The sequence below is a fragment of the Marmota flaviventris genome, chromosome 3 (genome assembly GCF_047511675.1).
Source record: "Marmota flaviventris isolate mMarFla1 chromosome 3, mMarFla1.hap1, whole genome shotgun sequence".
Lineage (NCBI taxonomy): Eukaryota > Metazoa > Chordata > Mammalia > Rodentia > Sciuridae > Marmota > Marmota flaviventris.
Window position 1 is genome coordinate 72,468,266 of NC_092500.1, and position 25,195 is coordinate 72,493,460.

Below are 25,195 nucleotides of genomic sequence, written 5' to 3' on the forward strand. Positions count from 1 at the left end.
TCTGTCTTTCTGTAATGCAGGGAGGACGAAAGCCCATATTTTTGTGAATATGACTAACTAGTTCCCTCTTTTAGTCTTTTAGGAAGCAGCTTTTCCCATGACTCTGGTTACTAAATTCTCAACGTTCTGCATGTATTACTACATGTGACCTTTGGAAGAGTCATGTGATATGGCATTTAGCTGTAATAATTGATGTTGAGGAAATCTGAATTCATTTCTTTGTTATGCCACTTACTCAGCCTGGTGGCTCTCGAAATTTCACTTAACTTGTATCACATGTCTGTTTTAAAATGTGCACAGTAATAGTAGCTGATTCAGTGATGCTGGCAAGAGTGATGATGTAATGATTCTTTTATGCTTCAAGTTTTAGCTGGCCAAAGGAAAGTCTTCTCCACATTTATTACTAGAAGGCACTCTAACTTATGAAAATCTTTGAAATAGAGCATTATAAAATAATTTATAAACTATAAGCCCTAATTCTAAAGTAGTGTCTGAGATTTCTAATGATATCAAAAAATCATAGGGAACTATAGGTTTTCATGGTTTTTGTTTTTTAATGCCACTGATTTAAAATATAAGTGTGTTACAGATTTATATCTTATTAGCTATATTACCATGGTCAGGGAGTGTATTTACCCTCCCTGTTCCTCATTTTCCTGCTTTATAAAATAAGAATAATAACAGTGCTTATTTCATAGAGGTTTTGCTAACATGTGAAGTGTGCCAGTACATGGTAGGTAATAAACTCTTTGTTGGTATTATGTGTATTATTATTATTGTTAATATTAGTATTAATAAGAAAACGCAATAACTTAAAACTCTGTGAAGATATGTTAGATTTCACAATAAAATGACGTGGTCATTTTATTCCAAGGAACCCTCAGTTCTTTGAGCTGTAGGGCATTCAACAAGTGATTTCAAATGTTGACAGACTAAAATATATGTCCTTGGATTTTATGCCCCAATTTTAAAAATGACTGGTTATATGCTGTTGGAGAAGGGAAAATATTTTTTCTCCATCTGGTCAAATACATAGCACTCTTATCAATTCCAGTCTACACATAGATAGCAAAATAAACATTATACTTGTGTTAGAAAAGTCGAAGGTAATTTATCTTTTAACTGCTTCTATTGTACATCACATTAGTATTTTCCCTACCATGAATTCTGGACTGATAAACTCTTTTTGTCTTCTTCCTCTGTGTATTCCTTTCTTACATCTCCCTCCCTCTCTATCCTTCTGGTTTCTAACTCCATTCTCCATTTTCCTTTCTTTATCCTAACCCTGTTTTCTATTTCCCATGAACATTTATTGAGCACTTAGAACAGATTGCCCAACAGTTTTCTCAGTTTTTAAGGAATTTACAGTTTGGTGGTGGCGATTGTGATAGTGACTGTGTTTAATGGTGAGCTGATGAGAAACGGAACTCGGACTTAATCTTATGCCGATGTTCTAATGAAAATCTGTTTATCTCAGCTTAATAAGGATGAGAAAAAAAATGAATATTTCTAAAAGTGAACATTTTTGGACATAAATAAAATATGACTGGGAGAGACAATAAATTGATAATAGCAGAACTATTTGGGGGACTCTTTGTGTCTAATTTTGCGTTCTTGATTCTAAGAGTGTTCTGAGAAAGACCTGTATGAGTTTAAAGGAAAGGTCATTATAAGAGGAGCAGTTCAATGAACATTTTGAAGGAGAAATGGCAAAATGTGGCAACTAGAACCTAAGTATGAGGGGAAAGTGAAAGAGTCCATGATGGTGTACAGGTTTGAGTGTGAATCATGGGCACTGGGAGGCTTCATTCACAATAGAAATAGGGGAACTGGTAACGGGAGAGGAAAATGATGAGTTTAGTTACATACATGTTGACTGTTAGGTGGCAATAGGACTTCTATTCACATTATCATTAACAATTTTTGGTAGTTTATATTATCATTAATTTCTAATATTCTTCTGGCATTATAAGTCTATACTGTATAAGTATTATAATCACTGATTTAATTTTTAAGGATTTTATGTTCGAGCAGGCAGATTATCATTTTTCCATGACATGCATGATCTTGCATTTTGGTTTGGTCTAAATTAGTTTTGGGTCATAATACACTGGTTATTAATAAAGGAGGAGACATCATTTTAACATTTGACTTAATGGAACAGAAATAGAAAGGAAAACATTGCATAGAAGTGATGTAATTGAGCATGGTAGTGCATGCCTATAATCTGAGCAACTTGGGAGGCTGAGGCAGGAGAATTGTAAGCCCAAGGTCAGCCTCAGCAACTTAATGAGACCCTGTCTCAAAATAAATAATAAAAAGTACTGGAGGATGTATTTCAGTGATAAAGTATCTCCAGACTCCATCCCCAGTCCCCCCATCCCCCTAAAATTAGTGACATAATTGAATTGGCAAGTATATTTGGAGTAATGACTTATATAGGGTATTTGCAAAGGTTACCTTGTCATTTGCTATACTACTTTTGTATAAGTACCAAGGAAATGTAATATAATTAAATATTAAGTCTACAAAATATTAATAGGTGCTGTTTTATAAATAAAATTTTATTTATTAAATTATGATGACAAAACAAGTTATGTTAAAGGGCATTGAGATATTAAGGAAATTATTTTTTTAAATTGATTTTAAAAAAATAAATGACAGTGGAATGCATTACAATTCTTGTTACACGTATCCAGCATAATTTTTCATCTCTGGTTATATATAAATTATGTTGACACCAAGTCGTGTCTTCATACATGTACTTTGGATAATGATGTCTATCACATTTCACCATCCTTGTTAATCCCCTGCCCCCTTCCTTTCCCTCCCACCCCTTTGCCCTATCTAGAATTCATCTATTCCTCCCATGCTCCTCCTCCCTACCCCACTATGAATCAGCCTCCTTAGAGAAAACATTTGGCATTTGTTTTTTTTGTGATTGGCAAACTTCACTTAGCATTATTTTCTCCAACGCCATCCATTTACCTGCATATGCCATGATTTTATTCTCTTTTATTGCTGAGTAAAATTCCACTGCATATATATGCCACATTTTTTTTTTTTTTAATCTATTCACCCATCCACTGAAGGGCATCTAGCTTGGCTCCAATAGCTTTTCTATTCCCTTCTCTCCTACCTACCCAGTATAGTCAATGTTAAAAGTTTGACATGTGTGCTTCCAGACATTTTTGGTTCATTATATAAATTTTTGAATATGTACTTATATATTTTGAGAAATATTTTTTACAAAAATGGGAGCCAGTTTTACATGCTACTTATATTTTTAATTTATAAATGTGTCAGGGACATCTTTTCATTATCAAAACACATATACCTAATTCATCCTGCCTCATATCTCATATTCCAGTATTCAACAATTTTATGTTGAGAATTGTTAATTTATATAGTTTTTAATGTGGTCTCAGCTTTTTAAATTATAAGACCCTTTTTATTTTCCACTCAGTAATTAATAGATATTTTTGAATACTTAAAATTGTTAAAAATAAGACATACATACAATTTTGTTAGTATACTCTGTAAAAATTTGAACATTCTGCAAACATTTTGTTACTCTTTGTCTTTTTATTGTTTCATATTAGAGGCAGATGTGTAAGTATTAAATATTTTGGCTATTCACTTTTGTGAAATATCTTTAGTCCTGTCCAACTTTTAATAGCTCTATATTGTATTCTTTTTTCCTCCCAGAAAATCAAATAAAGAAAACTGCTTTACGCTTTCACAACTATAGCAACATGAATGAAGATCTTAATATAAAGAAGGAAAGAGTTCTCAGATATACTTCAAAAAATATATCATTAGAAGATGAAAGAAGTCAATTACATTCCAGGAATAAACGTTTTTTATCATACCCAAGATATGTGGAAGTTATGGTTACAGCCGATGCTAAGATGGTTCAGCATCATGGACAGAATTTGCAGCACTATGTACTAACCCTAATGTCAATTGTAAGTAACTTATTATTACTTTTATATTGCCTAAAGCACTTAATTTTTTTACATAATTAAAACAATGTGTTTTTTTTCCCCAAACTCTTCATGTACACAAATTGTATCTAGAAATTAGACTTCACTGAAGTTTAGCTTAGAAAGATATATACCAGGAATACTATTCTGTTACTTGCACAACTTTCTAAATATTTGAAAATGTGTGAAACCATTGATAGAAAATGCTTGAATTGTTCTTTACTGCATCACATGCATAGCTTCTGCCCTCTAGTGACAGGGAATATCCTTGTCACACTGATCTTTGAATCTGAATTTTAAAACTTTACCCTACTCAAGGGGAGAGTGTGTTTTTTGTACTGTTGCTACATTCCCTAAATCAGAAATTTGGACAAACAATCTTTTAAGTTATAAATATGTTTTTAGGGATAAAGAAATAAATTATTGCCAGTAAAGCTATCTTAGCAATCTCAGAGTAAAGATCACAATAGGTGTAAGAGTCTTTGATCTGATGTTAATTTCTCTGTTGAGCAATGTTGGTACCATTGTTCATAGACTGAAGTTCTAATGCTAGTGAAAAGCACCAGTTCTCTGTGAGAGGCAGCTTTCTATATCACATGTATACATGTGTGTACAAATATAAACACACACTCGTCATACTTCCTGAAACATTCTTGAATTTGGGTAGTTGCTTTAGAGTTATTACTAAAAGCACCCCCTTTTATTCTCATGAGTATTCTGATTTAGTTGACAAATGATACGGTCACCTATTTATGCAGATTCAGATAATTTGAACATATACCACAGCTAGAAGTACACATAGAGGGAATTTAGACCCAGTTGGTTGAAAAGACTTGGTTAAGACACATTTGTAGTACCTTGTCAATTTCCCTTAACCAGAAATTACCAGTTACATTTCTTGTAGCTTGAAGATCCTGAGAGTCTTATCATTTTACTTTACATTTTATCTTAAATTTTTATAATTATATCATGTTCTATGCTGCCTAAATGTAGTATCTACAAAGTGGGTGCTCAATGAACATTACTGAAAGAATTTATTAGTGAATAAAATTAAAGTAATATATTTTTTTCTGAATGTAGTACATTTTGGTAAACAAAAACAAAGATGATCCAAAGTAATTTTCTGCAATTATATAATGCAAAACTCATTTTGTCTATTGAAATTGAAAGTTTTAAATGACACAGGGATATCTATAGATATTTATCCTGATGACATTTTTTTACACTTCTGAATCCAAAATAATTATTTAGGTGTGTCATTATAAATGTGAGTGTGATGTACTTAAAATCAAGAAATTCTAATGAGAACTAGATGTGGAGGATGTCAGTTTATAAAGTAGGAAATGGTACCAATTAAATAGAATATTGGAATCAACTTTGCAATTGAAATGGTTTAAGTAGTGACACTTATTAAGAAAATTAGGTTAAGGGGAATATTGAAGGAAAATATTAGATTTTACAAATGAAACAGTTTTTGAAGCTGTTAAGAGACAGATAACTGATGTCAGTACTTTGGAGAAACTTACTAGAAGAAGTAAAGGAATACAAGAATAATTTTGGAATATTTGCATGCATTTTTGGTGCCATCACCACCCTCAAAAATATTTATTTTGATTTTACATGCAAATCAATTAAGATCATCACTGTTAAGAAGATATTGTGAAGTTGGGGTTGTGGCTTGGTGGTAGAGAGCTTGCCTAGCATGTGTGAAGCACTGTGTTCAATACTCAGCATCATATAAAAATAAATAAATAAAATAAAGGTATTGTGTCATCTACAACAACAAAACGAAGATATTGTGGCATGTCATGAAGTAACTGAAGTTGGCTATGTGAGTTTTAAAGCAGAGTTCTTTGAGGGAGAAGCTAACGGTCTGACTTCATGGAGAGACCTGTGTCTGATTTTGCTTGGAATAACAGACCAATGCATGTATACATGTTATTTCCTAGATTTTTAGTCCTACTAGAATGATAGCAGATTTTAGCTGAAGGTGGGATTTTTGTAGAATCTGTCATCTGTTTTGCACTAAGTTTTCATTTACAGGGAGACAGATGCAGTAGGGTTGAGTAAAAGGGGAACATTCCAAATATAGGTGGAGTAGGAGGAAAAATTTAGGAGGGTCTCTCTTTTTTTTTTAAAGAGGGAGAGGGAGAGATCTTTTTTAATATTTATTTTTTAGTTTTTGGTGGACACAACATCTTTATTTTATTTTTATGTGGTGCTGAGGATCGAACCTAGCCCCGCGCATGCCAGGCGAGTGTGTTACTGCTTGAGCCACATCCCCAGCCCCAAGGAGGGTCTCTTTTTGAGGATTTTTTTTTTTCCTTTCCTTTTCTTTCTTTCTTTTTTTTTTTTGTTTGTGTGTATGTCGGCTTTCTTACTCAGAGGCCAAATTTCAGGTGACTTCTAAATATCTGGGTTTGGTGCTTTCTTCATTTTTCTTTCATTGAAAGAATGTTCAAATGAGAATATAGAGAAGTCATCAGATTATAAAGTACTCTATACACATTGTTGTTTTATTGGTAACAAACCAATCACCGCTATATAAATAATGTTGAAGATGGGAGGCAACTTAGAAAAAAAAATGAAAGCTCTTACTGTTTGTGTGGGACTTTTAAAATTCTGGCATTGAAAGTCTCATAAAGTCTCTTTGCAAATCCTTCACACTTGGGCAAACTAAGCCAATTGGTCATATATGCAGAGTTTATCAAATCTAGTCCAGCTTGTTTTATCTCTACTTGTGAAGTCCATTTCCAAAGTTTCTCTAAAGAGGCGAGAGGAATGCATCCTCCACTTAAGTGTCAACAGCTGTTTCTGGTTGAAGAAAGAACCATGCAAGTTTTGCATGTTTTCTTCCCATTATTTTGGAAGGTACTGATTACATTATTCAAACATACATACTTGGATTATTGGTAATGTTCTGATTGGATCATCGTAATTTAGGAAAATGTGATTGAGATTTGGAATGTGATAGTAAGCTATTTGAAGGAAAGCTCAAAGTAAAGAAAAAGTTTTTATGCATTGAGTTCTTACATGTAATGGGAAAGTGATTGAATTAAGCTATTGGACTATAGACACAAAATTTAGAAAGAAGATCATTTACCTTTACCTATCCTGCACCAAGTAAACAAATGTGATATTTTGTTAAACTTTTTGACAGTTTAACAAAATGTCTGAAAACAATGATATAGAAAAGTGAATGTGATTTAATTTACTTTTTAGAGTTCCATGATATGTTGTGAATATAGCTCATGGATCTCTATTTTTTCAAAGGGTATCTGTAATTAGCAGCACTGGGAAAGAACACAAATGTGTATAACTAGTGAAATAGGTATATTAAATGAGCAGTCATATTCCAATCTTCTATTCTAAAGTTTTTATCCTCATATTTGGACAACAGCATCAAGTTAAAATGGCATTTATAGATATTATTAAACTACCAAAATACATGTAAGTAGAGCAATTATTTTCTTCAGCATGCTTATTTTGATATTCAGTGATATTTTATTTAATATACCTGAGGTATTTACTATAGGCCAGAAAGCTTCACATGCCATTGTGTTTACTAAGGCTTACTTCATAATATTCACGTTGTCACACACTTAATAATGTAAGAAAAATCATTTGAGCCTCAAGAATTCAGACGTAATTGCTATTATTAGAGGCATTTATTTCACTTGAATTAAATTAAATTTATATTTTTCAATTCCTTGGATTCCTGATGTTTTCAGTAAGGGGCAAATTTCAGCCACACTAAAATAAAAACTAATCATGAAAATGGATGGAATTCAAAGGCATCATGTTAAGTGAAATAAGCCAGACACAGAAAGACAAGTATCACATGTTTCAGTCATATGTGGAAACCTTAAAAAAAGAAAGAAAGAAAGAATAAAAGATGACCTTAAAAGAAAGAATCTACTTGGGGAGGAAAAGGGCATTGGGGGAAACAAGAGAGAGAGAGGGGAAGGGTAGGGGTAGAAGGGGGGGTGGGCATGATCAAAGCATGACACATGCATGTGTAGAAATGTCACAGTGGAAACCATAAATTTGCACAAATAATATGTGTTAATGAGTATAATAAAAAGTTCTAAAATATCATTCGTACCCCCCAACATTACCTGGTTCATTCTAATTCAGTACACAAGAGCATTGTGGCCAAGGGGACCCAATGCTGTGGGTCAACATTGTTGCCAATATTAAGACCAAAATATGTAATTCCATTTTTCAGGGTTGAGCCAACTGTCTTGTAATTGGTAATAGAGATAAAATTTAAACCCAGTCTCTTGACTACATAGAACTTCTCCAATGCCATGGTCAAGTGACCCTGCAGGAGAGTAGCAATAGAGGTTAGGGAATGAGTTGAAACAGGGTTTGAAGTAGTTTTTATACCAAGAAATAATGATGAGAACTTGAGATAAAATGCTGAAAACTTGCAAGATAATATGAAATAGTCAGAGCTTTAAAGTCAGACTGCCTAGGATGGAAATTGGGTTCTGTTGTTTACCAGTTGCCTAAACTTCAATACATTACTGAACTTCTCTGTATCTTAGTTTTCTTACTTGTAAAAAGTACACTATAATAGTTTCTATCTCATTGAACTTTTTTAAAATGAATTAATACATTTAAATTTACAACACATTGGTATGTAATAATCATTCAATATTTATTTTATGTATTTGTTCTTTACTTATTTATTGCTTATCATTTATGTACTTATTAGTAGTAGGGAACTAGTACACTGCCATCAAGACTTTCTAATATAGGGCACTGGTTTTATGGATGAGAAAAGCACATTATTGTACATACTGATTCTAAAATTCTGTGAATACCAAATGAGCCATATGGCTATCCATTGATTAAATCATAGGTCAGTATTATTGAATAGAGTTACTCAGTGACAGTACCTTTAAACACCAAATGTAGTACAAGGTATACCTGTTGTGTATGAGCACACAACTGTTTTTCATTATTTGGGAAAAAAGAGACTTTATAAATACTTTTGCTATATGTCATTTGCCCTGTAATTTGACTTAGAAAATACCTACTTTTAAACTCATAGTATCAAAGGAAGTCTCTAAAGCCAGACATATAGGTATACTGGTTCTTATGGCAAATATATTTTTAAAAGTTGCATGTAAAACGAATATTTATAAATTCAACTATACATTTCCACAGCTCTCATTTTAAAGTGAGCAATACTGCAGTGCTAACAGACCTTCTTGAAATCACGAATCATCTGACTCACTGCCTTAACTTACTGTCAACCCCACTGGGGCTACTACCACTCTTGCCAAAAAATGCTACCACCAGAGCCAAAGGCATTACTGCTGGTAAAGATGACAAACCTGTAAGTATTTGTGGCTGCACCATTACAACAATAAAGGTGCTGGAATGTGTATTTGTGCCCATGCTGACCCAGCAGTGTCAGCAGCTCCAGAGATGCTTTTGGCTCTGGTTCTGATAGTGGTATCTTTGGCACTAGAGGCATTGACAGTAGTCATGTTCATGTTATATATTGTGTAGAAGAAGTTTTGGCTGATGGAGTGAGGGTCCTGGTACCCATTGCTTCTAGCAAACTGTAAGTTCTACAAAGCCAGGGACCATGTCCTCTTTTTATCTCCTGCAAACATTGCAAGGAGTAGATGCTGAACATTTGTTTATTAAACACATGAGGGAAGTAGTATTCCCTGAAGCAGTTAGCTGTCTTGGCTTGGTCAGTAGCTCATGAGAAGGTGATCTAGGCATCAGAGGTAGTTTTCACTGCACAGGTGGCTTGTGTCTAGACCGTGTGATGTCTCTGAAGGAGTACAAGGCAGAGGCATTGCCCGTGGAAGGCATTTCTTTTGCAGTGGTAACGTCTTTTTTTTTTTTTTTTTAATTTGTTCTTCTTAGATATACATGACAATAGAGTATAATTTGATGTATTATATGTACATGGAGTATGACTTATTCTAATTAGATCCCATTTTTGTGGTGTACATGATGTGGAGTTACAGGGGTTGTGTATTCACATATGAACATAGAAAGTTATGTTCTGTTCATTTCACTGTCTTCCCTATTCCCATCCCTCCTCCCTTCATTTCATTCCCCTTTTTCAATCCAATGAACTTCTATTCCCCCTCTCCCCTTATTGTGTGTAAGCATCTGCATATCAGTTGTCAATCCAATGAACTTCTATTCCCCCTCTCCCCTTATTCGGTGTGAGCATCTGCATATCAGAGAGAGCATTTGGCCTTTGGTTTTTTGGGATTGGCTTATTTCACTTAGCATGATAGTCTCTAGTTCTATCCATTTACTGGCAAATGCCATAATTTCATTCTTCTTTGTGACTGAATAATGTTCCATTGTGTGTGTGTGTGTGTGTATGTGTGTATGGATATATACCACATTTTCTTTATCCGTTCATCTGTTGAAGGACACCTAGGTTGGTTTGTGATAACCTCTTTGAGGGATATAAGAAAAGAATATGAATTTGGAAAGAGGATAGCACCTTAATATGAATCATGAACTGAATCCATCCAGAGTGCCTCATAGATTTGCATGTCAGTCTTGGACAATTGAGGGTTAGATTCTAATTTACGTATGGCCTCTTCTACAGCTATTTGTATGATTCTAGATGAATCTACCTCCATGTATTAAAGTAGTGTTAAATGTCAAAAATAATCAGAATTGAAAATATGCAACTATGGAAAAGAATATAACATAAAACTACCAGAAAAGAATATGACAAATTTACAATTTTATGGAATATTGTGGTCATTTAAACTGTAGATAAGACCCAGAATAAAGTGAATTTCTTGTTGAATCATCCCTAACAGTAGTTTCTAGAATCTATTATGCGGTCAAATCACTTAGGATTTTGTTTAAGAGGGTTTTGAGAGTTTATATTTCTTACCAGTTCTAGGTGATGTGGATGCTACCAATACATGGACCAATCTCAGTAGCAAGGTTTAGGATACTGGTTCTCAAACTTTTGTTTCACTATAGGGACTTTAAAAAGCATCTTTAAAAAGAGCTGATGCCCATTTCACAGCCATAGAGATCCTAATTTAATAGATAAAGAATGTGACCTGAGGGCTGGGGCTGTAGCTTAGTGGCAGAGTACTTGCCTAGCATGTGTGAGGCACTAGGTTTGATCCTCAGCACCACATACAAATAAACAAATAAAATAAAGGCATCTGTGTTCATCTACAACTACAAAAAAAAAAAAAAAAGAATGTGACCTGAACATGAGAATTTGTAAAAGTTCTCTAAGAGACTTCACTGTGCAGTTAAATTGGAGAATAGATGCTCTAGGACTGGTTTCAATTTTGTTTTGAGAAGAAATTTTCATTTTAGACATATAATCCTACTTTTTTTGTTTTTTTACTTCAGGTTGCAGCAATCTACAAGGACTCAAGTATTGGAAATCTTATAAACATAGTAATTGTAAAAGTAATTGTAATTCACAATGAACAGGTAAGGACAGATCTAAAATGTAATTTTATTTATGGTAGTCTTTGTTTTGGGGGGGGTGGTTCCGGGGATTAAACTGAGGGGCACTCGGCCACTGGGCCATATCCCCAGCCCTATTTTTTGAATTTTATTTAGAGATAGGGTCTCACTGAGTTGCTTAGTGTCTCGCTGTTGCTGAGGCTGGCTTTGAACTCATAATTCTCCTGTCTCAGCCTCCCAAGATGCTGGGATTACAGGCATGCGCCAACGCGCCTGGCTGTGGTAGTCTTTTAATAGGGTTTTATGTAGACCACAGAACTCTTATTAGAAATTTCTAAAAATTTACTTTAAAAACTTAATTTGAAGAGGAGTGATGTTACCCTTTTCTGTTGTGATGAATGGAAATAAAATAGGATAACAAAAGTGTTGAACTGAGCTAAGGAAGTAACAAAAATCAATAAACAATTCATTTTTACAATCCTAAGATTGAAGGATTTTAAATGTGTTAATTTTTAAAGTTATTTTGCTAATTAGATTCAATTTTGATAACAATGTTTTAGATGTTGCTAAAATATATTTAAATAAAACTGTGAAGGAGAAATTATGCCACATGTTCATTGGAAAATACTGTTTGATAAATTGTGTGGGTGCCAATAAACTTGGGAGGAGAAGAGGGAGAATATAAATGTTTTGACATCATACTGAATCGCTTATTATCTTGTGTAGGAAGGACCAGTCATCAGTTTTAATGCAGCTACCACATTACGCAACTTTTGTTTATGGCAGCAAACTCAGAATGTTCTTGATGATGCTCACCCTTCCCACCATGATACTGCTGTCCTTATCACCAGGTACAGTTTTGGAAATAACCCTTCAAACTGCAATTCTTTACTCTCTTTCCTGCATGATGACTGATACTTCTCATTACTTTAATTCTTTGTCAATAATAAATGGAATTGATCCATGGAAACATAATAAAATCATCTTTTCTTTCAGACTAGAATGCTAGGTAGTTCCTTAGGAATGAGCAATTTCAGGTTATTGAATAATAGTTTAGTCTAAACCAAAAACTTTATTACATAAAAGACAGAATGAGAGAATTAAGAATAATATCTGGAAATTAACAGGAATAATATCTGGAAATAAACCTAAGTTAACCAGGGTAGGTTTTATTTGTTTCCTTATCGATGTTTCAGTTGCTTGTGAGAAAATAGTGTCTAAATTTATTTGATTGTCCCCTTTTGGACGACCTGTACTCTTTCTTTCTATCTGTCTATGTATCCATTTATTAATGAATCCATCCATCTATTCCTTGTTTTAATGTTTACTGCATATCATAATTACCAGATTACCTTTGCTAGGATTGTTTTTAATCCTATTTATTTATAATAAAAACAGGTTCTGATATTATAAAATTGTTTCCATTTTATGAGTACATATGTACACTGCTAAATCACATCTTGTTTCTGCAGTACTAATACTATCAGATCATATAAATCCTAGGTTTGTTATTTGGTTGGTTGGTTTACCAGTGAAAACCTTTCACTTGGGAGTCAACCTCAAGGAAATGAGGTTGACTAGAATTTTGAAGTAAAAATCTTTACTTCATGTAAAATAGCTGCCATATATAGCTCATGTAATTTATCTTTTTTTTTAAATTAAAGCAGAATTGACTTAAATTACAAATAGTGCTCTATCATAGTCCATGGTCCTGCTCTGCATTGTATTTGGATATCAAGCTGCAAAGATTGGGGGATTATAGATTTAATGGGAGGAAGAAATGGCCATGGAAAAAGAACATAGAAAAGAGATAAGAGAACTTTCAAATTGAATGGTCAGGGACTAAATAATGCAGAAGTAAAAAATTTAAGCAACATGGTAACATTTGAACAACATTATTTTGTATAACATAAATACATAAAACATTGAATTATTGATAAGAAGGTTAGTAATGTTATATATACTGTGTAAAGGTAGGGAGGTAAACTATCTATCTACTCAGAATGTTTTTCATTGGACTTGGTTAAAGCCTCAACTGTTTTTTGACATGCTTATATAGAGTATGCCTTTTGATGTTCACGAATGTGCATAAACATTTTGAGAGCTTTTTGATGTTAGCTATGGTAATAGTTTTATTTTTGTTTTGGCTAATCATAAAAGTATTTTCTGAAAATGTTTAAAAATGTATCTTTTATTTTAAGGGAAGACATTTGTGGAGCTAGAGAGAAATGTGACACATTAGGTAAGTTTTTAACAGTTAAACTTAGCTTATATAATTGTTTATTAAATTGAACAAAAGTACTATTTAGATTGTTTTCCTTTTATTTGAAATTTCAATAATTATTATTAGTTGTATTAATAAATAATTATACTTGTCACTGTTATTTAATTTTGCCTCTATAATTTTATAGAATAACAAGAACTACTAATTTCCAATTACTAAAGATAACTGCAGTATGAATTTGATGTACTTGATTTAAAGTGTTTTATTATGTAACATTTGATTCATGAGAAATAATACATCATAACCTACATGCCAGTTTAAAGCAAAATAATGAAATGGATGGCCATGAATCTATCACTAGATTTAATGGTTAGTTTGGTACTATTACATGGCCTGTGCTCAATCCTTATTACATTTCTCTGCTTCTGTCCTAGAAGTAGCTACTACCATGAATGTTCATCTTTTGAAGAATAGTAACATTACATATGTATGTGTTTCTAAACAAGAAATCATTTGCTTTTACTTCTTTTAAAAATTTGGAGCCATAGTTTATGTGTTTTCACTAATGTAAAATATTTCATCCACATTTTATCAATATTCTATTAGTGGATATTTGGGCTAATTCTAGCTTTTTTTTTTTCTGTCATGAATCTTGCCATAAGAGCTATGGTATATTCCCTAGCATTAGAATTGTGATGTTACTATGTGTGCTAATGCAGGTTGAGCACCCCTAATTCAAAATGCTCCAAAATCTGAATCTGCCTACATGACATTCCAAAAGTTTCACATTTTGAAGCATTTTAGAATTTGGATTTTTGGATTAGGAATTATTAACTGAAAATTCTGTGCAAATATTCCAAAATCTGAAAACTTTTCAAGTCTAGAACATTTGGTTCCAATCTTAGAACATGTGTTATAAGTATTTTGGATAAGGAATACTTAACCTGTGTTCAACTTTGTAAGACATAGCAAATTATTTTAAAAAGTGGTCATACCAATTTACATATTTTCAGTAGAATATAAGCATCAATTTGATAGTATCCTGTCAATAGAGGTTATCTTCAAGTTTCTCATTTTTGCTAATCAAAAGATAATATATATCACAAAAATCATAATTTTCATTTCCCTGATTGTTAACAAGTTTGAACACCAATTCATATATTTATTGGCAATTGATGTTTACTTTTCTATTAGGAATGAAATAAGAGAAAGAAATATGGCACTTTTTTTGGTGCTGTGGTATTCTTCCTGATTTTTTAAAAATTTAGTTATAGATGGACACAATATCTTTATTTTATATATATATATATATATATATATATATATATATATATATATATATATATATATATAATGCTGAGGATCAAACCCAGCACCTCATATGTGCTTGGCAAGTGCCCTACCACTGAGGTACAACCCCAGCCCCACTGTTTTTTAGTTGTTGTTTTTTTTAAATCACTTCTTGGTATTAAACCTTTTGTGTTTTATATAAGTATTCAAATACCTTTTAACAATTTGTTGTTTGTTTTTTATTTTGTGTGTAAAAACAGATAATTTAGAAATCTCTTCTTTTACGGTTAGTACTTTTGTATCCTAAGAAACCCTTCATAAAACCTTTAGAACCAGCATGTAAAATCCTCATAAAGCATTGATCTGTTCATTTAAGTAGGACTTTAAAAATGTCAATATATATTATTTTCTTCAAGATCCTGTATTTAAAATATATTATGTCTGATAACACAGTTGCTACCCAACTTTCTCCTATTAGATATTTGATAGATAGATAGATACATCATTTTCTCCAATTTTTCTTTTCTTCCTTCCTTCCTTCCTTCCTTTCTTTTTTTTTTTTTTAATTTGGCGGGAGGGGGGTCAGTACCAGGGATTGCACCTAAGGACACTTAACCACTGGGCCACATCCCCAGCCCTCTTTTTGTATTTTATTTAGAGACAGGGTCTTGCTAAGTTGTGTAGGGCCTTGCTAAGCTGCTGAGGCTGGTTTTGAACTCGTGATCCTCTTGTCCCAGCTTCCTGAGCCATCCTCCAATTTTTTTGTTGTCCTTACATACTAGTTTTATTTTATTTTTTTTCTCTTCTTGGAAACAGCATAGGATTTTTTTAAAAAAATATTAACTATAGTAAACCTTTATTACTCTATTTCCATTTGTTGTTATTATTACTATTATTGAGTTATAATTACCATTTTCTGTTCATCACATTTTGTTCTATGCTAGCCTCACAGCCACCTTTTTTTGGTCTTTCTCTAAGTTTATTAAGAGTTAAATTAGTCTTATTATCCCATTTTTCCTTTACAGATTAAAAAAAATATATACACTATTTTATTATTTTTGGAGGTACTCTGGCTTTTTACTAGAAGAAATACCTTACCTGTCTACAGCTCTCTCCTAAATAAATGATGCTTGTACTAACTTTGTTTAGCTTCTTCCTAACTTACCTGGCATTCTTGTCCACTATTTTATTGGTGTCATTTCATAGCCTGCATATTGGATGTCATTGTGCTATATTCAGCATTTGTTTAAATCTGTTCCCATGTTTACAAAATTTTCATAATTTCATCTTTATTCTCAAATCTTGTTTCTGAAGTTGTTTTCCTTTTTTCCTCATTTATATTCTTTAAAATTATTCTTTAGTGATGATGTACTAGTGGCAAATTTTTTAAAATTTGAATGTTATTGGAAATGTCTTCAATATACTCTCAGTTTGAAAATATAGTTTTGTAGGTACCAATATTAGGTTGACAGTTATTTTCTTTCAGTATTTCTAATGTCATTGTTTTGTCATCTGGATTTTGCTATTGAGAATTGCAGCCTGTTTAGTTGTAGATTCATCGATGAGCTGTTTTTTTTTTTTTTTTTTTTTAATAAGATCCTCTTCTTGTCTCAGATATAATGTAGTTTCATGAAAAATTTGCCTTAATATGGATAGATTTCTTTTCATTTATCCCATTTGGGAAATATTGTGATTTCAATATCTGCTGATCACTATCCTGCATCATTTCTGAAAATTGTCATTTGTTTTTCATTGTATTATTTCAAATTTTGTTATTTAATTCTATCTGTTCTTACCTTGGGTTTCAGATTACATCTGTGTTGAATTCTTATTCTTTTCTCCATACCTTCATTTCTTTATCTCTTCAAGCAGCTCTATATTCCATTTTACTCTCTCTCTCTCTCTCTCTCTCTCTCTCTCTCTCTGGTTGTATCTAATTAGATGTTTAACTAATCCTTCAAAAATCCTTCAAAATTTGTATTTTAACATAAATTTTAATTTAAAATATGCTGTTTAATTCTTAATTGTAATTTATTTGTTCATTTTTTACATTTTAAAACATTTTTTTCATATTTGTAATTGAATTTCATGTTTCCTTAAACATTTTATATGGAGTAATTTTATATTAGTCCCTGAAAACTCCCACATATGAAATTTTTCAGACCCAGATATGTCATTTCTGCTTTCTCTTTGTTGACTTGTTTGTGTACATTGTGAGCTCACATTTACTTAATATTAACCCAGGGGATTGGGACATAGCCAGTTCAAAAAGTGTGTTTTCCTCAAGAGAGGATTTTGTAGGAATCCAAAGAATCTTCATTACTTGGGTCCTTGGATTAATTCAGGAAACTCAGGATTTAGATCCACCTTGAAGCTTCCTATAGCAAGCCCTCACTCTTTGAACCATATTGCTTTTATCAGTATTTACTACCACAGTAGCTTCTATTCTTAACTATTTATTGCTTACCATTTAGGATTTAGTTCAGAATACGAATGTGTGTATATGTACGTATGCCTGCATTGCATACTTATTTCAGGGAGCAAGAGAGAGGGAGAATGTCTGTGTTTGGTTTCAGAGGTGAAGATTATATTTCTTAGTAAATCATGCAGCTCAGCATTCACTAAAAAATACTTGTACTTAAACATCTAATTTCTTTATGTTAGGTGATCCCTTAAAAACTCTCTTCTTACTCAGTTGTGGAATTAAATGCCTGATGCTCTTAAGTTTTATACAACTGAATTCCCCCCTCCCTACAATCTGTTCTCTGGATTAATTAGGTATATTTTATGAATCAATCATTTTATAAAAATCTCTCAGTTATATTTCTTATTATATCTGTGTCTTGTCAAATCTTTATTAAAGTTTATTAAACTTTATTAAATTGTTAGGTGCTAGACATTCTGGACTATTCCTGTAGAAGTGGGTGGTCTTCAAGTCCTTATTTATGTTTTTTGTAGTTTTCAGGCACTCTATGCAAATAAACTATACTGCCATTTAGAAATAAAGACTATGAAAGTGAAAGCATATTATCCATTAAATCAGTAGTAATGATGATAGTTATAGCTACAATATCTGAATGCTTCCTGTGTATCTTACATCATGTAAAGGGGTTTTATAATTTAATTTATTTAAGCTTCAGAGTAAACTATAAGGTCAATACTAGTATTATTCTTGTGTTATAGATGAGGATAAATAATTTACCCAAGGCTTTTCAGCTTATGTTAATTATTCATTTTATTTTCTCATCTAAAATATATCAAAAATACATTCAGAGGTTATTGGTGATATGGTGAGTGTTGGTTAATAATTGCTAGGCTTCCTGGTGTATCTCCTTTGTATGTATTGTTGCCTTGACCCATGAGAATGTTTTACAAAATATGTCGAAAAATGTTTTCCATTCTTCAAGAGGACTGAATTAGATGTCTATGGAGTGTTTTCTTCTTCTAAACACATAGAAACTGTATCATGTTTGGGCCCAAGCTTACTTATTATTCTCAAACACTTTTTTAAAAAAACAGAATCTGCTTGAGTGTAACTAGACATGAGCCATTACCTGGCTGCCTGGTACCATAATACTAATCCTTCACTTCAGTGCTTCTTGGTGTTGACCATTTATAGGAGTGTTTGAGCCTGGTGTGTAGTCACATGTAATATATATCCTCACAAATCTGTTATGGACTAAAATGTTCAGTTTAGAATTTTATATTTTTAATCATGAAACAAAAAGTTTGGGTGATAATAGAGTTGATATTGTGTTCAAATATCTATACACCTCTGAAAATAAATATATTAAAATTGAGCTACTGGGCAGACCTTTAGAAATACTAACTAAGGCATGGGAACAGCAATATATCCATGAAGAAAACATGTTCCTATTGAATTTATTCTGACAACAACAACAACAACAACAACAACAACAAACACATAACATGGGAATTGGCTAAAAAGTTATACATGCAAGTATGAATTTTAGGATCTTAAGGACAATAGGAATTTCCTTATATTCTCTATAGAAGTTTGTCCAAGAATTAATTTAATTTCTTTCTTTCTTCCTTCCTTCCTTCCTTTCTACTTTCCTTTCTTCCTTTCCCTACTTATGGTCTTGATTCTAAATATGAAAAAAACCTTTTAGTAATAGGTTCAGAAAGAGGACAAATCTTTCCGTTTTTGGTTAATGAACTTGTTTGATTTTGACTTTTTTTTCCAGTCCTTTTAGATTCCTTAATTTAATTTTCATTTCTCTAGTGTACAACAGAGCATTCTATTGTTTTAAATTGTTAGAAAATCTATCTAAAATGCTAGGAAGATGTTCATGTTTTTAACTTTTGTGAATCAAAGATTACCTTGAAAAAGGGAGCTAAAAGCACAGTAGCTAATACAAATCTACTTATTCTATATTAAGAAATTTCTAAATGCAGAAACTTTGTAATAAGAAATGCTAATCTTTTTTTGTATTGTCTTGAGAAATGCTAATCTTTTATATGAAAAATCTTTTCTTTTGTGAAAGGAATCATAGGAGGGCATATAAATTGACAACTAAATATTGAATGATAGCATTAGTAAAGAATATAGTATTATGTAAATTGAAAAAAAATGAAAAGCTAACTTGAATAATGATGGAATATGTATTATTCTAATGAATATTTATTTTGAATTTCTTATCTATGGTTTTAATCAATTTATTTATTTATTTATTTAGAGGTTCTAGGGATTGAACCACTGAGCTCCATCCCCTGCCCTTTTAAATTTTATTTTGAGACATGATCTTCCTAAATTGCTGAGGGTAACCCCCAGAATTGCTGAGATTACAGGCATGTACCACTGTACTCAGCTTCTTATCTATATTACTTTTAGAGGACTCTATATAAACCATAATTATTGCTGCCTTTGGTATACAACCAATTCATACTATCTTGATCTTTCAACAGCATATTTGAGTTGCCCACTAATTTTTATATAGGAGTGAGTAGATTCTGATATATAATAACAGTTTCTATTGCTGAAATGTTACAAAATTACTGAGTACTTACAATAATTCTTATATCATAATCATTTTATTTATTTCAACATATATTAAGTGGCAGGCACTATTTTAGCCACTTAACGTTTTACTCATTTAATTATCAGGCAACAATTAAATATTTGTATGCTGTTTTAAATTTAAAAATTAAAAACACTTTATATACTTGTAGAGTTCTGTGCTATTTTTTCTTCTCTTGTTAGTTTTTCTGTTACCAGTTAATATATTCATTACCTTTCCTACTGCCCACACAAAACCAACTATATTTTTCTTTTCTTATATTTTAAAAAATTATATGATCACCCCATATTTTTTGGATTATTTCTTAAGTGAAAGAGTCCAATAATTTCCTAAGCTGCAGAAAAATCAATCCTTTGTTTAACTTTTAAAGAAAATTTGATATTAACAGCTCACTCTGTACTCATTTCTAAGGAGTAATAACAATGGTTAAATGCTTTAAATTTTAGTTCTTATTTTATGATTTTGATGGTTATTTCCCATTTTGATGAAGTACAAATGTAAAATTTTTCAGGCTTAGCAGAATTAGGTACCCTGTGTGATCCCTTACGGAGCTGCTCTATTAGTGAAGAAAATGGACTTAGTGCCGCCTTTACTATAGCCCATGAACTTGGGCATGTGTAAGTACCTTCTATTCCCTCAGTAATGTGCCTTCTATTTGTCATTGTACAGAATACCTAAAACTCTATCTTCAATTGAGATAGAGTTTTATAAAATTCTTTATAAAATAATTTTTATCCTTGCAGTGCTACCTCTAGCTCTTTTGTGTTCTGTTAGGTCAAACAGACTGTATAAATCAACAGACTTAGCAAAGAACTAGAACTTGACAATTCTTTTATTTGATTTACTTTATTGGATTACATGACGAGCATTTCTTGCCTCTATTCCTTGTTACCCTATACATGACCAAGTATTGTCCAAATACCATCTTATGGGAAGGCCTGCAGGGGCTCCTGGTGCTGAGGAAATCGCACACAATTTCTTACTCTTATAGTTCAGAGTCTCAACAGTGGACATAGCCCATGGAAATTTCTATTTGTTAAAATATTTTTAAAGCCCCCCCCCCAACACTCTATATTTTCTCATAAAAATTTGTGATTCTGCTATCTATTCCTGCTTTACTAAAATTCTGCTGGGACTCTATGCTGTAAGAATGGAGGCCATGATTTCCCATGATGTCTTTTGAGCATCCATTAAAAATCAGAAAGCCCTACAACTCATCCTCTGAAAAACGATTTCAACTGTACCCCCAGAGTATATCCTGAAGTTTCTTTTGTTACTTTGCTAATAAGAAACTGAGGCTGAATTACCTCCTGTAGTTTTATCACATTTTTTTCTGATTATTCCTCAAGATGTCATTAGAGCTTTTATGTAGAAAAATTTGAAATGGACATAATTTTTAGTTAACTAGCACCTTTTCAGTTCCCTTTTAGCATAGTTATGTCTTAGCCAGTTTTGTAAGTTTGTTGAAGAGAGCACCTACAGACTGTTGAAGTATTGCAGCAACAAGTAGGAAGTACCATTTGCTAGTCTCCAAAGCTGACAAGTCATAGAAGCCTTTCTCTCAAAGAGTGCTTAGAATTTCTTTTCTTCCTTAGAAACTTTAGGTGTCTAGAATATGGGTAAGTAGTTCAATTGAAACAGTGTTTTAAATACAAGTCTCAGCATGCAAAAACCTGAATTAGGCGATTTTGGTGATTCTTCTAAACTTGGGTTTCTACTTGAGTCTGTAAAAGAGTGTAGGACTTGTGGTTAACCTGCTTAATATTTAATATTTTTGCTATCACTGTGAAGTATTGGTTGTCCTTTGGAAATTTTTTATTATTCTAATTCAATCCATTTTACTTAATAATTGTAGAGCAGAAACAGTAGTTAGGTTGTTTCATATAATACAGATGAATAGTATAGAATGATTTGGAGTCAGGGATTAAAGAAGTCTTTTGGATACTGTATGAACATTCAAAGACCTAGAATGTTAATGGGGTATCGCCTTACCTAATATGTCCACATGTATCTCTAGGATATCCTTGTTGAAACCTGCAGGCATTTTTATGTGAATGCTATGCTTGTGTTGTGAGGAGGTGAGCCAGATTCCAAATATTTTTATTGTTTAGACTCAGATGCCAAGTTGACAGTGCAGCTGATCACAGGTATAATCTAGTGCTTCTCAGAAATCCTGTGCTTCCAAACATGAAATTATACTGCCTTATGGAGTGATCAAGAGTGAAAAAAATCCAATATAATCAGATTAATATATTTCTTCATTATATTATAGTATAAATATGAGATATGTTACGAATGTTGTGTTTATTTTTGATAGTATTCTTTAATTCATGTTTTTATTTTTAGATTTAATGTTCCACATGATGATAGTTTTAAATGCAAAGAAATTGGAATTAAACATCAGTATCATGTAATGGCCCCAACTTTAAATTACCACACGAGTCCTTGGACCTGGTCAAAATGTAGTCAGAAATACATCACTGAATTCCTAGAGTAAGTCTGAATTTATATTTCTTTAGTTGAGTAATTGGTTATTTACTACTAGATTACGAGATATGAAAGGTGTATTCTTTAATTCATGTTTTTATTTTTAGATTTAATGTTCCACATGATGATAGTTTTAAATGCAAAGAAATTGGAATTAAACATCATTATCATGTAATGGCCCCAACTTTAAATTATGAAAAATTTGTTTTTCATTGTTTAGACTTAAGCTTACTTTCACTGCACAAATGGATATTTAAAAAAAGAAAAGCATGTATATACATATAATTTCTCTCCTTTTAAAAAATATTTTTATTGTAGTTCATACCTACCTGTCATGTTTTTTATTTGAACTCTTTATTATGATGAAAACTCTAATTGGGAGAAACTTAATGGCAATCACAGCTTCTTATGTGCTTTTGAGTTTTTCAGAAGTTATTAGTCATATTTTGGGAGGAGTTGAATGGATGAAGTTTGGATGCTCCTAAAGAACAGAGAATAGTTCTAAAGTCAATTATGAGTTACACAGTTAATGTAGCTGTGAACAGGCACAGAGACGTGGAGCCTCCAACTTTGCATACTCTTCTGGAGGCCCTTTCTAACTCTGAAGAGAGGAGGCAGATAAAGTTTTCTTGCCTTCTCATTTACCTTCTGCCAATTTTCTCTACTTTCCACTTTTTTATTTTCATCTAAATGGTGTTTCTATCACTGAAACTTAACCAAATGCAAACCTAAGCTCTTTACAGAAAATCTTTTCTCATAAATGCATTGCTCCTTTATTTTTTCTACTGTTATATACAGTCTAATCACCAATTTAACAGTGTTAGTATTTTCTATAGCTACCTTTCTCTTGATGAAAACTATGGGAATTAGTTAACTTTGCTTTAGAATGTATGTTCATAAGTATGACCTATAATTACAACCAGCAGAGAATCATTTATCTTTATATGGGAATTTAATTTAAAAGCCCAACATATAATTTCTGATCTGTACATAGTTCATCTAGCTTTTTTCTATGATTAACTAATGTATTGATTAAAAATACCACTGAGTGTGCTTTTTTTTCAGAAACGAATAATATTTTTATTCTCTTCAATGGAGATTTTATACATGTTCATTTTATTGAAAAATTAAAATGCCATTTTAGCCAGCAAAAGTTTCCAAAAATATTTCTTTTAATTATTATTACAGTGGAATGAATTATTGCTTTTAGCACAGTTGAAGTAGCTGAACATTTTCACAGAGTTTTCTATAGATTGGGCATTTCATAAAAAAAGGAGTGACATACATATTTCCCATGCTATTTACTGTTTTTCTAAGTAATTTAAATATATCATGTATAATCATGCATTCCTTAGTGATGGGGATACAGTTTGAGAAGTACCTCACTAAACAATTCATCATTGTGTCAACATCTTAGAACATGTTTTCTCAAACCTGTATGATGCAGGTCATTCACTAAATGTAACCTTGATGTAATCAAGAAACACAGTAAACAGAATATAATGTCAGGCTGTTGATAGCATAACAGCAGAGTTTCACAGTAAATTTTATTATAAAGAGGAGTATACTAAAATAAAGATTGAAATGTGTAGTATAGTAAATACATAAAACCACTTATTATCAAGTATGATATACTGAACATAGTTGCATGTTCTACACTTTTATACTACTGTCAGTGCAGTAGGTTTGTTCACACCAGCATCACCACAGACGTGTGAGTAATGTGTTACACTACAACATGATGACAGCTATGATGTCACTGGGCATCAGGAAGTTTTAAGCTCTGTTCTAATCTTAATGGCACCACTATCTCATAGGAGGCCCATCATTGCCTAAAACATTGTTATGTGGCATGTGACTATACTCTAATAGTAAATGACAAGACATTACCACTCTCAATTCAGAGATAAGGAGACCCAGGCTCAGGGAGATTAAGTATTCTAGGAAGTGGTGGCACCAAAATGTAAGCTCCCAAAGCCAGTGACCTTGACTGTGCTGTGCTCTCTCTCCTTGAGAAACATGAAACTTGGAGATAGCATGAGACTTCTTGAAATTCCTTTTTTGTTGGTTTAGAACTAAAACCGTGCTCTCAAATGATTTGAAAACTAATTTTTATTTTTTCCACATTTTGACAGTTTGGACATTATATTTAAGACATTACTACTGGATAGCAAAGTAGACCCAACTTTGTGATATAAATTATATTGCAATGAATTTATGTTTATTTCTTGTCATTAAATTTTTTTTTGTGTGGTATTGGGGATTGAACCCGGGGTCTTGTATATTGAAGCAAGTTCTCTACCCTGAGCTACATTCCCAGCCTATTTTTTATTTTTATTTTTTATTTTTTATTTTTGTATTGTGCAACTTGGGAATCAAGCGCAAACAATCATACTAAAAATCCCTTGTAAACTGTGAGGCTGTCTTATGCATGTTGACATGCATTGGTTTTTAAATTATGGAAAATATTCTTCTTGAAAGTGTAAGAACAACAGCAAATGTGATGAATGTGGTACTGAAATGTATCCACTTGCATTCACAACATGTTATTTTCTGTCATTGGTACAGCACTGGCCATGGAGAATGCCTTCTTGATAAACCGAATGGAAGAATATATGACCTGTCTTCACAACTGCCTGGGTTAATGTATGATGTAAACAAACAGTGTGAGCTTATGTTTGGTCCTGGATCACAAGTGTGTCCTTATTTGGTAAGAAAAATTCTGTCCCTTT

The 25,195-nt window shown here is 32.3% G+C and overlaps 1 protein-coding gene across 1 annotated transcript in view; it reads left to right on the forward strand.

Annotated features, from left to right (window-relative positions):
- Positions 1-25,195, forward strand: part of Adamts20 (ADAM metallopeptidase with thrombospondin type 1 motif 20) — a 153,269-nt gene that overhangs the window by 26,233 nt on the left and 101,841 nt on the right. The window contains exons 4-10 of the mRNA XM_027934237.3: positions 3,709-3,968; positions 11,361-11,444; positions 12,147-12,271; positions 13,622-13,662; positions 20,488-20,593; positions 22,323-22,469; positions 25,032-25,173. Of these exons, the coding sequence (XP_027790038.3) occupies positions 3,709-3,968; positions 11,361-11,444; positions 12,147-12,271; positions 13,622-13,662; positions 20,488-20,593; positions 22,323-22,469; positions 25,032-25,173 (905 nt within the window). The remainder of the gene's footprint in view (positions 1-3,708; positions 3,969-11,360; positions 11,445-12,146; positions 12,272-13,621; positions 13,663-20,487; positions 20,594-22,322; positions 22,470-25,031; positions 25,174-25,195) is intronic.